This window comes from Abramis brama, assembly GCF_963993115.1.
Source record: "Abramis brama genome assembly, chromosome: 20".
NCBI lineage: Eukaryota > Metazoa > Chordata > Actinopteri > Cypriniformes > Leuciscidae > Abramis > Abramis brama.
In genome coordinates this window covers 707,450-723,129 of record NC_139982.1, presented here as the reverse complement: position 1 = coordinate 723,129, position 15,680 = coordinate 707,450, and the positions used below count along the sequence as shown (strand labels likewise).

The 15,680-nt window shown below is 47.1% G+C and overlaps 1 protein-coding gene across 14 annotated transcripts in view; it reads left to right on the top strand.

Moving 5' to 3' along the window:
* Positions 1 to 15,680, top strand: part of insc (INSC spindle orientation adaptor protein) — a 96,382-nt gene that overhangs the window by 34,678 nt on the left and 46,024 nt on the right. For 10 of the 14 annotated variants that reach the window (XM_084094912.1, XM_084094921.1, XM_084094918.1 and 7 more), the window contains 4 exons: positions 10,434 to 10,779; positions 10,871 to 10,923; positions 10,996 to 11,119; positions 12,417 to 12,530. In XM_084094912.1, coding sequence (XP_083951038.1) covers positions 10,434 to 10,779; positions 10,871 to 10,923; positions 10,996 to 11,119; positions 12,417 to 12,530 — 637 coding nt within the window. The remainder of the gene's footprint in view (positions 1 to 10,433; positions 10,780 to 10,870; positions 10,924 to 10,995; positions 11,120 to 12,416; positions 12,531 to 15,680) is intronic. The other 4 variants (XM_084094914.1, XM_084094917.1, XM_084094916.1 and 1 more) reach the window with 1 other exon arrangement.

Sequence of the window (15,680 nt, the reverse complement as noted above, 5' to 3'; positions counted from 1 at the left end):
AATGAAGCGAAGCCCTTGTGTTTTGCAGCTGGTCGCTCCAGCAGACAGCAGGTGGAGGAGTGTGTGTGTGTGTGTGTGTGTGTGTGTGTGTTGTGCTGCTCATGTTTGCCTCCTCCCCCGATGAACAATTATCATTGCACACGCCAACGGTTCACACAGGTGCTTGTCTGAGCTCCACTGGATCCTCCATCTGTTCACACACACACACACACACACACACTTACCGGCGATAGAACAACAGACTCCATTTGATCTGTGATGTCACTCAAAAACAGGCCAGAAACCTCAGAATATGATCATGTCAACATGTTAATGCCGGAGACGCCAGAATAACTTCTTCTGACAGCTCGTCCTGAAGCATCTTCCGTTTGACCACGACTGAAGAACTTGACATGAAGATTCAGGCGTTCCTCCATATGCATCGTCTCTGAGAAGAAAATGCCATTTTTATTCTATTTCAAATGGTGAATGCAGACGCGCTGTGTGTCAAGATCGGCTGAATAATTGATGTGTGTTGGGCAGAGCGCAGGCTTTAATGGGCCGGGATGTGGAGGCTGTAGGTGTACTCTGACATCATGCTTGAGATAAAAATTACAGAAATGTTCAACTCAATGTATTTGTGTTGTTTTTCCACAATGCACATCTTCACAGAGAGTCGTGTCCCAACGCCTGCGGGAGGAAGACACAAATAAAAGCAGTGTTTAAAACCCCCGCTTTAAACTATATGACGTCAAAGACAGCGTGCAGAATCACAATCATTTATGATTATTGAAGGTTTCGCGAGGACCTTTCCTGATCTCAGCAGATGATATCAGCATCAGACTGTGTTTACTCCGATTATCTGGAGGCTTCACCACTGAATGTGTGTGTGTGTGTGTGTTTACTCTGATTATCTGGAGGCTTCACCACTGAGTGTGTGTGTGTGTTTACTCTGATAATGACTGACTGTACGCAGGGCTTTCTGACCCGTCGATGGCTGCAAATGTAAATATTTGTGCTGGAGAGCAGCTTTTCCTCCACATTCATTCAGATAAACCCATTATCCTGATGATCCGTTCACAAGAGGCCTTTCTCACAGAAATTGTTTTGATACTTTGTTGAAAATGGCCTGCTGTAATACACTGTAATAATGTGAGAGTCATTTTTACACATTTCTTTACAGAAACAATAACAATTTGGAGTATAAAATAATGACACAGATTTATTCAACTTCATTGTTTTAATTAGCGTAGCATGAATGTATAGACGTCACATGTGGAAATCTGCCGACTCTCAGAACACAAACACGTCTCTGCTATCGATGTAAACACACACCGCTTTAAGCTCTTCAGTTTCGGCTTGTACACACAGTGCCGGAGAAATGTGTGTGTCGATGATGTGTTCCTCTCGCTCTGAGCCGTGACTCTCATTACACCACAGTACCATAGTGTAGGAGAAGAGCATAACCTGTGTGTGCGTGTGTGTGTGTGTGTGTGTGTGATCATCATCGCTGAACGCTCAACAGAACAACTCCATCATTTAAAGCTTATGCTTCTTCCTACTCCTTTTCGGACATGTATAAGTTAATATTGTTTTGTTTTCTGTTTTGTTGGGGTTTTTTCATTAGCTTTGATTGCATTATTATTATTATTATTATTATTATTATTATTATTTTACATGTTCGGGTTAGGGTTAAATAAAGCCATTCATTCATTCATTCATTCATTTATTAGACCCCAATAGTGAGAAAGAATAAAAGCATTAGCTTGTCTGTAATGCTAATATCGGCTCTGCCTTTATGTGCATTATCTTTTGTTTCATCGTTAATCCTACTATACTGTTGAGTATTTTACTATAGTATTTGTATATCTGTAATATTTAAGTTCTAGTAGCTTTTCCCCCCAAACACTCAAATTTATTGCACTTTTTTTCTGTACTATTATTTTTAATGACTATCTGTAAGTTCATCCCAGTAACCTCAGCCTGCGCTGACCTCTGACCTCTGACCTCTGACCTCAGCTCCTAATGAAGCACAATCAGTGGTGTAGTGGCCCAGATAGCTGGGGTTTCTGCTCTTATTGTGAGGTGATCATTACCATAGGCTGCTGTATCCCCTACGCTTCATTTAACTGGTCTTTCGGTACTTACAGCTACTGGTGTCTGTCAATAATACATGCGAGTACACTGATTAGAATATACATGTCCATCATTTAGCCAGATTCCTCTAGTCAAGAAGTTCTTCAGCCCAGATCAGTGTTTGTGTAAATAGTAGGGCTTCCTAAACGCTACTCAGGCTCATTGGAAACACGAGTCTCTACCGACATTTTTGCGAAACTCCACAAACATACCGATCACTGCCTTTCCAGCTGAAATTAAACACCAACGACTTTTATTCCTTTTCACACAATCAATAAAGACTTATCTTCACGCATTTCCTTACTGTGTTATGACCTGTAAACGATGAGATTTTGAGGTTTGCATCCCATAAGTGTGTATTTCTGCTGCAGTAAACTCTCTCTGCACTCGTGATGTGAAGCGCTGCAGTTTGAGTCTCTGAAACACCAGTAAAGAGCTTAAAGACTTGTAGAAGCAGATCAATGGGCACGGTTACTTCAACGTGTGTTTTATCTCACGTTTGCACTATCAGTTAGGTTTAGTGTAGGTGGTACGTTATTTTCAAAAGCGAGAGAGCATTCATCTTTTAGTGCCACTCATTTCTGAACTGCCACGATACATACAACAACCAATGTTATAAAATGTTGCCAGACACACTTTCAGAAGTGTCGCGAAAGTAGCAACGTAATGACATTTTGCAGTTTCCGATGAGTCTGGGTTGCCTAAACCTAGTATATCTCCAAAGACTCCGGAGGAAATGTGCGTAGAGTCTGCTAGGGTATCTCTGAGCGATCTCTCGAGGCGTCCCGACTCCACTGATGGGCCCATCTGTAACTTCTGACTGTGGGCCTTCGTATCTTGGCAAGTTTGAGCACAGTTTGAGACGAAGTTGAGATACTCTAGACGAGGTTTCAGCAAAACTCTCTCCATTTCATAACTTTATTGTCTGTGAGAAACAATTGAGGTATTAAAGAGATCTCAATTGTCATTTTTTTCCTTTTCTGTGGCTTACCAATTATTGTTCATAACGCTATTCTAGCTTCCCTCATTACAGTGAATCTCTGAAAACAGAAATAGCTTTAATGACTCCTCAACTCTGTGTGGCTAGTGTATTTTACGGAGTAGTTTCAAAGGCTCATGTCCGTGCAGAAATGTGTGTAATGCCCTGATGTGGTGTGTGTCCATCAGCAGGAGTGATGAGATACTTGGTAGACGGTCCTCACTCAATGGCTGGTTGTCTAAGTGGTGTCCGCAGAATAATATAGAATTCATAGACAATTGGAAAAGTTTTTGGGGCAGACCTGACCTGTTGAAAAGAGATGGTATTCATCCCTCCAGGTCAGGAAGCAGACAGACTGGCTAAACCGACCGTCTGCTAGCGGCCTCACGTCACCAAGGTCAGATAAATCCCATCACATAGAGCCTCTTTCACCTAGATATCATCATATAGAGACTGTGTCTGTTCCCCGAATTAGGACATACAAAAAACTTCTAATCCCATCTAAGGGTAAAAAAATTTTTTTGGGATTGGCATTTAAAGACATTCTGAACTCTATTGGAGTTAGACAACACGTGTCAGGACCTACTCATTATCGTAATCATACTCTAGATCTAATATTATCACATCTGCAGCAGAGCGATGACATCTCAGATCTTTATCTAGTCTCGTGTAAATTACATTTAGCCAAGGCTGCAAAGCCGACTCCGTGTTTCAAATATGTGAGACCTATCACTTCTGCCACTAAAGATTGCTTTATCAATAATCTTCCTGATCAGTTTCATCATCTCAGCATCCCAGATAGCTTAGAAGAACTCGATATTGCAACAGAAACGTTTAACTCTCTCTTTTCCAGCACTTTAGACACAGTTGCTCCGTTGCGCTTAAAGAAGATTAAAGAGAATAGTCCAACGCCGTGGTACAGCGAGCACACTCGGGCCAGAAAAATGGAGCGCAACGGGAAGAAAACAAAACTAGAGGTATTTCGCGTTTCATGGAAGGAGAGCTCGATTGCTTACAGAGAGGCTTTAAAAGCTGCTAGATCTGCTTATTTTTCAACCCTATTAGAACAAAATAAACAAAACCCTAGATATTTATTTCATTAATTAAATTTTTTTCATTGATGTGGTGTGTGTGTCCGTCAGCAGGTGTGTAATGCCCTGATGTGGGTGTGTAATGCCCTGATGTGGTGTGTGTGTCCGTCAGCAGGTGTAATGCCCTGATGTGGTGTGTGTGTGTCCGTCAGCAGGTGTGTAATGCCCTGATGTGGTGTGTGTGTGTCCGTCAGCAGGTGTGTAATGCCCTGATGTGGTGTGTGTGTCCGTCAGCAGGTGTAATGCCCTGATGTGGTGTGTGTGTCCGTCAGCAGGTGTGTAATGCTCTGATGTGGTGTGTGTGTCCGTCAGCAGGTGTGTAATGCCCTGATGTGGTGTGTGTGTCCGTCAGCAGGTGTGTAATGCTCTGATGTGGTGTGTGTGTCCGTCAGCAGGTGTAATGCCCTGATGTGGTGTGTGTGTCCGTCAGCATGCCTGATGTGGTGTGTGTGTCCGTCAGCAGGTGTGTAATGCTCTGATGTGGTGTGTGTGTCCGTCAGCAGGTGTGTATTGCCCATATGTGGTGTGTGTGTCCGTCAGCAGGTGTGTAATGCCCTGATGTGGGTGTGTAATGCCCTGATGTGGTGTGTGTGTCCGTCAGCAGGTGTGTATTGCTCTGATGTGGTGTGTGTGTCCGTCAGCAGGTGTGTAATGCTCTGATGTGGTGTGTGTGTGTCCGTCAGCAGGTGTGTAATGCCTGATGTGGTGTGTGTGTCCGTCAGCAGGTGTGTAATGCCCTGATGTGGTGTGTGTGTGTCCGTCAGCAGGTGTGTAATGCCTGATGTGGTGTGTGTGTTCGTCAGCAGGTGTGTAATGCCCTGATGTGGTGTGTGTGTCCGTCAGCAGGTGTGTATTGCTCTGATGTGGTGTGTGTGTCCGTCAGCAGGTGTGTAATGCCCTGATGTGGTGTGTGTGTCCGTCAGCAGGTGTGTATTGCTCTGATGTGGTGTGTGTGTCCGTCAGCAGGTGTGTAATGCTCTGATGTGGTGTGTGTGTCCGTCAGCAGGTGTGTAATGCCTGATGTGGTGTGTGTGTCCGTCAGCAGGTGTGTAATGCTCTGATGTGGTGTGTGTGTCCGTCAGCAGGTGTGTAATGCCCTGATGTGGTGTGTGTGTCCGTCAGCAGGTGTGTGATGCCCTGATGTGGTGTGTGTGTCCGTAAGCAGGTGTAATGCTCTGATGTGGTGTGTGTGTCCGTCAGCAGGTGTGTAATGCCCTGATGTGGTGTGTGTGTCCGTCAGCAGGTGTGTAATGCTCTGATGTGGTGTGTGTGTCCGTCAGCAGGTGTGTAATGCTCTGATGTGGTGTGTGTGTGTCCGTCAGCAGGTGTGTAATGCCCTGATGTGGTGTGTGTGTCCGTCAGCAGGTGTGTAATGCCCTGATGTGGTGTGTGTGTCCGTCAGCAGGTGTAATGCCCTGATGTGGTGTGTGTGTCCGTCAGCAGGTGTGTGATGCCCTGATGTGGTGTGTGTGTCCGTAAGCAGGTGTGTAATGCTCTGATGTGGTGTGTGTGTCCGTCAGCAGGTGTGTAATGCCCTGATGTGGGTGTGTAATGCCCTGATGTGGTGTGTGTGTCCGTCAGCATGCCTGATGTGGTGTGTGTGTCCGTCAGCAGGTGTAATGCCTGATGTGGTGTGTGTGTCCGTCAGCAGGTGTGTAATGCCCAGATGTGGTGTGTGTGTCCGTCAGCATGCCTGATGTGGTGTGTGTGTCCGTCAGCAGGTGTGTAATGCCCTGATGTGGTGTGTGTGTCCGTCAGCATGCTTGATGTGGTGTGTGTGTCCGTCAGCAGGTGTGTAATGCTCTGATGTGGTGTGTGTGTGTGTCCGTCAGCAGGTGTGTAATGCTCTGATGTGGTGTGTGTGTCCGTCAGCATGCTTGATGTGGTGTGTGTGTCCGTCAGCAGGTGTGTAATGCCCTGATGTGGTGTGTGTGTGTGTCCGTCAGCAGGTGTGTAATGCCCTGATGTGGTGTGTGTGTGTGTCCGTCAGCAGGTGTGTAATGCTCTGATGTGGTGTGTGTGTCCGTCAGCAGGTGTAATGCCCTGATGTGGTGTGTGTGTCCGTCAGCAGGTGTGTAATGCTCTGATGTGGTGTGTGTGTCCGTCAGCATGCCTGATGTGGTGTGTGTGTCCGTCAGCAGGTGTGTAATGCCCTGATGTGGTGTGTGTGTCCGTCAGCAGGTGTGTAATGCCCTGATGTGGTGTGTGTGTCCGTCAGCAGGTGTGTATTGCTCTGATGTGGTGTGTGTGTCCGTCAGCAGGTGTGTAATGCCCTGATGTGGTGTGTGTGTCCGTCAGCAGGTGTGTAATGCCCTGATGTGGTGTGTGTGTCCGTCAGCAGGTGTGTATTGCTCTGATGTGGTGTGTATGTCCGTCAGCAGGTGTGTAATGCCCTGATGTGGTGTGTGTGTCCGTCAGCAGGTGTGTAATGCCCTGATGTGGTGTGTGTGTCCGTCAGCAGGTGTGTAATGCCCTGATGTGGTGTGTGTGTCCGTCAGCAGGTGTGTATTGCTCTGATGTGGTGTGTGTGTCCGTCAGCAGGTGTGTATTGCTCTGATGTGGTGTGTGTGTCCGTCAGCAGGTGTGTAATGCTCTGATGTGGTGTGTGTGTGTCCGTCAGCAGGTGTGTAATGCTCTGATGTGGTGTGTGTGTGTCCGTCAGCAGGTGTGTATTGCTCTGATGTGTTGTGTGTGTGTCCGTCAGCAGGTGTGTAATGCTCTGATGTGGTGTGTGTGTGTCCGTCAGCAGGTGTAATGCTCTGATGTGGTGTGTGTGTCCGTCAGCAGGTGTGCAATGCCCTGATGTGGTGTGTGTGTCCGTCAGCAGGTGTGTGATGCCCTGATGTGGTGTGTGTGTGTCCGTCAGCAGGTGTGTAATGCCTGATGTGGTCTGTGTGTCCGTCAGCAGGTGTGTGATGCCCTGATGTGGTGTGTGTGTCCGTAAGCAGGTGTGTAATGCCTGATGTGGTGTGTGTGTCCGTCAGCATGCCTGATGTGGTGTGTGTGTCCGTCAGCAGGTGTGTAATGCTCCGATGTGGTGTGTGTGTCCGTCAGCAGGTGTGTAATGCTCTGATGTGGTGTGTGTGTCCGTAAGCAGGTGTGTAATGCCTGATGTGGTGTGTGTGTCCGCCAGCAGGTGTGTAATGCCCTGATGTGGTGTGTGTGTGTCCATCAGCAGGTGTGTAATGCCCTGATGTGGTGTGTGTGTCCGTCAGCAGGTGTTTAATGCTCTGATGTGGTGTGTGTGTCCGTCAGCAGGTGTGTAATGCTCTGATGTGGTGTGTGTGTGTCCGTCAGCAGGTGTGTAATGCCTGATGTGGTGTGTGTGTCCGTAAGCAGGTGTGTAATGCCTGATGTGGTGTGTGTGTCCGTAAGCAGGTGTGTAATGCCTGATGTGGTGTGTGTGTCCGTAAGCAGGTGTGTAATGCTCTGATGTGGTGTGTGTGTGTCCGTCAGCAGGTGTGTAATGCCTGATGTGGTGTGTGTGTCCGTAAGCAGGTGTGTAATGCCTGATGTGGTGTGTGTGTCCGTAAGCAGGTGTGTAATGCCTGATGTGGTGTGTGTGTCCGTAAGCAGGTGTGTAATGCTCTGATGTGGTGTGTGTGTGTCCGTCAGCAGGTGTTTAATGCTCTGATGTGGTGTGTGTGTCCGTCAGCAGGTGTGTAATGCTCTGATGTGGTGTGTGTGTGTCCGTCAGCAGGTGTGTAATGCCTGATGTGGTGTGTGTGTCCGTAAGCAGGTGTGTAATGCCTGATGTGGTGTGTGTGTCCGTAAGCAGGTGTGTAATGCTCTGATGTGGTGTGTGTGTCCGTCAGCAGGTGTGTAATGCTCTGATGTGGTGTGTGTGTCCGTCAGCAGGTGTGTAATGCTCTGATGTGGTGTGTGTGTGTCCGTCAGCAGGTGTTTAATGCTCTGATGTGGTGTGTGTGTCCGTCAGCAGGTGTGTAATGCTCTGATGTGGTGTGTGTGTGTCCGTCAGCAGGTGTGTAATGCCTGATGTGGTGTGTGTGTCCGTAAGCAGGTGTGTAATGCCTGATGTGGTGTGTGTGTCCGTAAGCAGGTGTGTAATGCTCTGATGTGGTGTGTGTGTGTCCGTAAGCAGGTGTGTATTGCTCTGATGTGGTGTGTGTGTCCGTCAGCAGGTGTGTGATGCCCTGATGTGGTGTGTGTGTCCGTCAGCAGGTGTGTATTGCTCTGATGTGGTGTGTGTGTCCGTCAGCAGGTGTGTAATGCTCTGATGTGGTGTGTGTGTCCGTCAGCAGGTGTGTGATGCTCTGATGTGGTGTGTGTGTCCGTAAGCAGGTGTGTAATGCCTGATGTGGTGTGTGTGTCCGTCAGCAGGTGTGCAATGCCCTGATGTGGTGTGTGTGTCCGTCAGCAGGTGTGTAATGCTCTGATGTGGTGTGTGTGTCCGTCAGCATGCCTGATGTGGTGTGTGTGTCCGTAAGCAGGTGTGCAATGCCCTGATGTGGTGTGTGTGTCCGTCAGCAGGTGTGTAATGCTCTGATGTGGTGTGTGTGTCCGTCAGCATGCCTGATGTGGTGTGTGTGTCCGTCAGCAGGTGTGTAATGCTCTGATGTGGTGTGTGTGTCCGTCAGCATGCCTGATGTGGTGTGTGTGTCCGTCAGCAGGTGTGCAATGCCCTGATGTGGTGTGTGTGTCCGTCAGCAGGTGTGCAATGCCCTGATGTGGTGTGTGTGTCCGTAAGCAGGTGTGTAATGCCCTGATGTGGTGTGTGTGTCCGTCAGCAGGTGTGTAATGCTCTGATGTGGTGTGTGTGTCCGTCAGCATGCCTGATGTGGTGTGTGTGTCCGTCAGCAGGTGTGCAATGCCCTGATGTGGTGTGTGTGTCCGTCAGCAGGTGTGTATTGCTCTGATGTGGTGTGTGTGTCCGTCAGCAGGTGTGTAATGCCCTGATGTGGTGTGTGTGTCCGTCAGCAGGTGTGTAATGCCCTGATGTGGTGTGTGTGTCCGTCAGCAGGTGTGTAATGCCCTGATGTGGTGTGTGTGTCCGTCAGCAGGTGTGTATTGCTCTGATGTGGTGTGTATGTCCGTCAGCAGGTGTGTAATGCCCTGATGTGGTGTGTGTGTCCGTCAGCAGGTGTGTAATGCCCTGATGTGGTGTGTGTGTCCGTCAGCAGGTGTGTATTGCTCTGATGTGGTGTGTGTGTCCGTCAGCAGGTGTGTATTGCTCTGATGTGGTGTGTGTGTCCGTCAGCAGGTGTGTAATGCTCTGATGTGGTGTGTGTGTGTCCGTCAGCAGGTGTGTATTGCTCTGATGTGTTGTGTGTGTGTCCGTCAGCAGGTGTGTAATGCTCTGATGTGGTGTGTGTGTGTCCGTCAGCAGGTGTAATGCTCTGATGTGGTGTGTGTGTCCGTCAGCAGGTGTGCAATGCTCTGATGTGGTGTGTGTGTCCGTCAGCAGGTGTGTGATGCCCTGATGTGGTGTGTGTGTCCGTCAGCAGGTGTGTGATGCTCTGATGTGGTGTGTGTGTCCGTCAGCATGCCTGATGTGGTGTGTTTGTCCGTCAGCAGGTGTGCAATGCCCTGATGTGGTGTGTGTGTCCATCAGCAGGTGTGTGATGCTCTGATGTGGTGTGTGTGTCCGTCAGCAGGTGTGTGATGCTCTGATGTGGTGTGTGTGTCCGTCAGCATGCCTGATGTGGTGTGTGTGTCCGTCAGCAGGTGTGCAATGCCCTGATGTGGTGTGTGTGTCCGTCAGCAGGTGTGTAATGCTCTGATGTGGTGTGTGTGTCCGTCAGCATGCCTGATGTGGTGTGTGTGTCCGTCAGCAGGTGTGCAATGCCCTGATGTGGTGTGTGTGTCTGTCAGCAGGTGTGTAATGCTCTGATGTGGTGTGTGTGTCCGTCAGCATGCCTGATGTGGTGTGTGTGTCCGTCAGCAGGTGTGCAATGCCCTGATGTGGTGTGTGTGTCCGTCAGCAGGTGTGTAATGCTCTGATGTGGTGTGTGTGTCCGTCAGCATGCCTGATGTGGTGTGTGTGTCCGTCAGCAGGTGTGCAATGTCCTGATGTGGTGTGTGTGTCCGTCAGCAGGTGTGTAATGCCTGATGTGGTGTGTGTGTCCGTCAGCAGGTGTGTAATGCCTGATGTGGTGTGTGTGTCCGTCAGCAGGTGTGCAATGCCCTGATGTGGTGTGTGTGTCCGTAAGCAGGTGTGTAATGCCTGATGTGGTGTGTGTGTCCGTCAGCAGGTGTGTAATGCCTGATGTGGTGTGTGTGTCCGTCAGCAGGTGTGTGATACAGGTGGACTCTGTCCAACGCTGGATGGAGGACTTGCGGCACATGACGGAGGTGGAGTGCATGTGTGTCCTGCAGTCGAAGCCCCTCGGCGTGGATGAAGACGCCCCAGGGGAGCTCATCGTGTCGGTGGGTGAGCAGGTGACCCGGGATAACCTGCAGGCGCTGCTGAAGAGGGCGCTGGTGGTCAGCACGGAGCTGGGCAAGATGTTCCAGCGGCTGGAGAAGCGGCGCTGGCAGCGGGTGCACAGCACGGCCCTCAGGGTCAGCGCTCACGTGCGCTCGCTCATCCAGGAGTACAGCACGGCCAGAAGCGCTCCAGCAGACATGCAGAAGGTGCAAGAACATGTCAAAACAAAAAGCCTTTAATCACATATAACATACATATTTTACTGATGATATTGTATGTGCTCATCTCTCATGGCAGTATGAGAAATCTCTGCTGGAGAAGTGCATGGAGCTCAACGTCATTACTGAGAGGTGAAGAACACACCTTCCTTCATCATCTTACAGATCAGATCATGTATATATCTGACACTGTTTACTTCTCAGGTGTCTTCATACTGAGGATGAATACTTCCTCAAATCCATGAAGGAGGCCATTCACGAGATCCTGACTGACGTCAGCGACTCCTTCAGCCATATGATTGACATGGCACTGGCCAATGAGATTCAGGTAAGAGTGGCCTTTTACTGCATGATCTTCATTGATCATTAGATTAACTGCTTTTAAATTTGCTTCAGTTATTTTGGTTACAGCTTCAGTATTCATGAATTATTATTGAGTAATACAGTTTAATGGTTTTATGGAGTGAGTGCTAGTGAATCGTGGATCGGCGTTCACCATCTGTCCCGCGGAGGAAGACGTTGCCAGCCCCACTCCAGACTCAGAACTGGAAAAGGTTATAGTCTCGTCTCTCCGCTGGTCCTGCACTCTCCTGCGTCTCTGATGGTCCACCCAGCCTTCCTCTCCCACCTCCTCCACCTAAGCAAACCAGTCTTCTGGCCCTGTCGCCACTGGTTCCCTTTAGTTCCTCGGCTCCTCCTCTGTTTGCTCCTCTATGCTGCACGGATGCGCCTCGGGTCTTCTTGTCTCCGGCTACACCTGTTCTGATCCCCTGGCTCCACCTCCAGCCACCGAACACCGTGGCCTGTTGACCAGTCGGCTCCACCTTGGCTCCTCCCTCCCTCAACTCCACCTGGGACCGTCGTCCTTACGGCTCCACCGGGCTCCCTCGTCCCTCTGGCTCTGCTTTGCTCAGTCATCGCTCTGCCTATGCCATGGACTTCTGCCTTCCCTCCAGCTTCGCCTTCCCTCTGGTACTTCGAGCCCCACCTGCTGTGCCTCAGTCTTCCGGCACCCTGGCTCCACCCTGGCTTCGCCTTGTTCTCCAGGACCTACAGCATCGCCCGGTCTCTGTGCCTCCTCAGCTTCACTCTGACCCCTGACCCCCTGACACTCTGACCCCACCCTGTCTCCTCCAACCATGGGTTCTGCTGTGGGCCTTTGTCCTGGCAGTACACTGGGTTGTCAGGGTTATGTTTAGTTCTGTTAGTTTCATTATATTTAGGGCCCAAACCCTGAAAGGGCTTATTGTTTTAATTAGGAAACTTCTTTTTCATCAAGGTTTCAGGGGCTTTTGGTGCCCTTAACATGCTCAAAAACTCTTGAAAATGTGCACACTGCAGCTATATTTTAGTTTGGTTTTGTGCTGTTCCTGTTTCCATGAGTTTCCAGTCATTGATAGTTTCCATGGTTGTTAAGAAATACACACCTGATCACTGTTGTGTTTATTATCCTCCCCTGTGTTCAGTTCATTCAGTTCTTGGTTCAGTGTTGTTTATGCGGTTGTGTTTTACTGTGATTACTCTACGATCTCCTGCGTGTTTTTAGTTTATTGTAAAATAAAGTTTCTGTTGGATTCTCCTTGTTATTGTGTGCTCATTACGACCTTGTTCTCCTTTTTTTACAGATTCTGATCCGTCAGATTGAGGATTCGGATAATGTTTTTGCCATCAGCACTGCCATCAGTAACCTTCTGTCTTTAACTCAGGACGGGCCGCAGCTCTGCAGCATCATCGCTAAAGTACCACAACACACACACACACTCTCTCTCATGCACACACACACACACACACACACACACACACTCTCTCATACACATGCACGCACACACACACACACACACACACACACACACACACTTACACACACTCTCTCTCTCATGCACACACACACACACACACACACACACTCTCTCTATCTCTCACACACACACACACACACACACACACACACACACACACACACACTGCTCTCTCATGCACACACACACACTGCTGTGATCATGTGATCGGCTCCTTCGGGATATCTCTCATCTTATGCAGTGTTTTCACTCCTTTGCATTTGTTCACATTTTGTTTCTCTTCAAACTAATTTGCTGTAAGATGCAAATGTGTTCCAGCTCAGCAGATCAGATTGAGATTGTGTGTGGTTGCGCACACACACACACACACACACACACACACACTGCTCTGTTCCAGCTCAGCAGATCAGATGGAGATCGTGTGTGGTTGTTTCAGGAGGATTCATGTCTGGGCCATTTCAGGGCACTAACTCTGTTTTACAAGTCATTCTTTTACAGATTTTGTTTAATTGGTTTGTTTACTCAGAGTATGTTTCATATAGTGGTGAAGACCCTGGGCACTTATTCACTTATTTACACAAGTTGAAATCATATTTACATTATTATGCTTCAATAACATATTTCAAATCAACAATACAATTTATAGTTAGCTTGATAAAAGCAATTTATTTTTAGCATGAAACTGGAGGGTTTGGTCTCCGGCTTCTTTATTGAGCTCAGCTTCATGTCCATTAGCCGTCTGGTTTTCCTGGTGTTTTCCTAATCAGATCGATACTGTCCCGTCCCATTAGCGGCGACAGTCGTGTCTTCTGGCTCTCTGCCTCGGCTGCGTCACGCGACTGTGAGAGGACTGACTGCCGGACGTTTACCAGCGCCGTCTGAAGGCATCGCTCGCTTCTGTTTGCTGTGATTAGATAAATCCCGCATTAAAGATCTGACAGCACTTTCTGTTTCATCTCCACTCGTTCTCGCATCGATCATCAAATCCCTCAAACACAGTTCACATCATTTAATAGGCAAAAACAGTTAACCATTTCAAAACAGAAGCTTATTCAAGTGTGCTATTAGTATACTACTTTTAAACTAATATAAGAATGCATACGTTCAGTCTACTTTTATATACTTCACATGAATATACTTAAAATTGTTCTTAAGTTTACTTGACTTATAGCACAGAAATATATAGAGGTGTGTATATATATATATATAGTATGGTCACCGTGATTTTGCCAAGTAAGACATGTTCCTGGATCAACATATTTTGTTGATCCTGGAATAACATTCCTGTCCCAAAATTTAGTCCTAACCCTAACCCTAACCCTAACCCTAACTCCAGGAGGTACACTCAGCTACGGCACTAACACCTACCATTCGAACCCTAATGAATGTACCCCGAGCTGATATAACCCTCCAGGGAAAAACCCTGGATTCTATAGCCTCCTTTGAATGCCAGCCCAGGCCTGTTGGGCCCTAGCTCTAGATGTTGTGCACATTTGGATGTTTTGTGCCCTAGGTGGTTGCGTATTTGAGAGCGTTATGAGATGGTAGTGGATTATTTGGTTACATTAATGTGGGATGAGACTCAAAATGAGATTATAAATTAAAATAAAACTCAAAATGAGATGCAGGACGAGTGTGGGTGCGCACTCGGGACCGGGGTCCGACTTGGACAGACCTAAAGTGGTCAGTTGATGTAGGGCCAGTGCATAACCAGACTCAGACCTTAGGTCTGGGGCTTGGATCTTCATTTCCCCTACCCCTAACCCTAACCCTACCCCTAACCCTAACCCTAACCCTATACCTATCCCTAAACCTAACCCTACCCATAACTCTTCCCTAAAATCAGAGGTAAATGATAGGTGAATTACACTGATGTTGAAGTAATTAAGTATTCTAAGTATACTTGGCTTGTAGTTGTGTTAACTCTTTTGATTGAGTAGCCTATTAAATACTTAGTTTTTTGGCATCCAATACAATAGATTTGTTTGAAAATAATGATTTATAAAGGAAATAGATATGTTCCTTATTCTGAGTATGCTAATTTTTGACACTGTTTGTGTCGATAGGAATTTACTTCAAATCTACTTAAAGTACAGTTAAAGGTTTATTTCAAGAATAAAAATTAATAAGAAACATAGTAGTATACTCAAAGTACAAAATAATATATAAATAGTAAATTATAAGTATGATGTTATGTTCACTAAACTAGTAGTTTACTGAGAGTATAGCCTATTTTAAAGTGTACTTTCATAAACTAAATAATGTGCTACAAGTATTTAACTTGTAAACTGTCAGTATATCTATAAGTTCACTTGTTTAGTTAAGTACAAAAGAGAAACGTAGTTGTGAATTAGTTGTGTACTAACCTAACCCTTAAAGTATACGTGAAAGTATATTTTATACACCTAAAAGTGGGCCAACATAGTCCCAAGCAGTATTGAAACAGTTTACTACTAGTACATTGACATTAGTATACTTACTACATAAAGTAAGCTGAGAACTTTACATACATACATATGTATACATCATAAAATGAAGTATGCTTATTTTTTGTAAGGGAAAACCAAAATTGCGCTGAAAAATGGACATCCTTCCCCAGCTAACTAAAAAAAAATCACTACTAATGTAGCCACAAAAGCCATAAAAAAAATTACAGATTGTAAGATGAAATAAAGAATGTATTTTAAAAATTCTGACAGCGAGAGTGACGCAAAGATCATGTTTTGAGTGCGAACCTTCACGTGTACGTCACTAACCGCAGAGAAGAGAGGCGACGGATGAGAGACCTGCCGCCGGCGTGTGTTTGTGCTGCAGACTGAGGCTCTCTAGCGTAACGCCGCGCGACACCAGAGTCACGACACATGATTACACTTATTCACATAATCACAGTGGTTACATCGTCTCACAGCCATGCCATTCTCTCTGGAGTGGAGACGGGTTTATATCATCCACAGTTCTGGGTTAAAGGACACGGATCTGATGTCTGATTTCTGAGAATAGTCCACACACACACACACACACACACACACACACTCACACACACACACACACACACACACACACACACACACACTAACACACTCACTAACA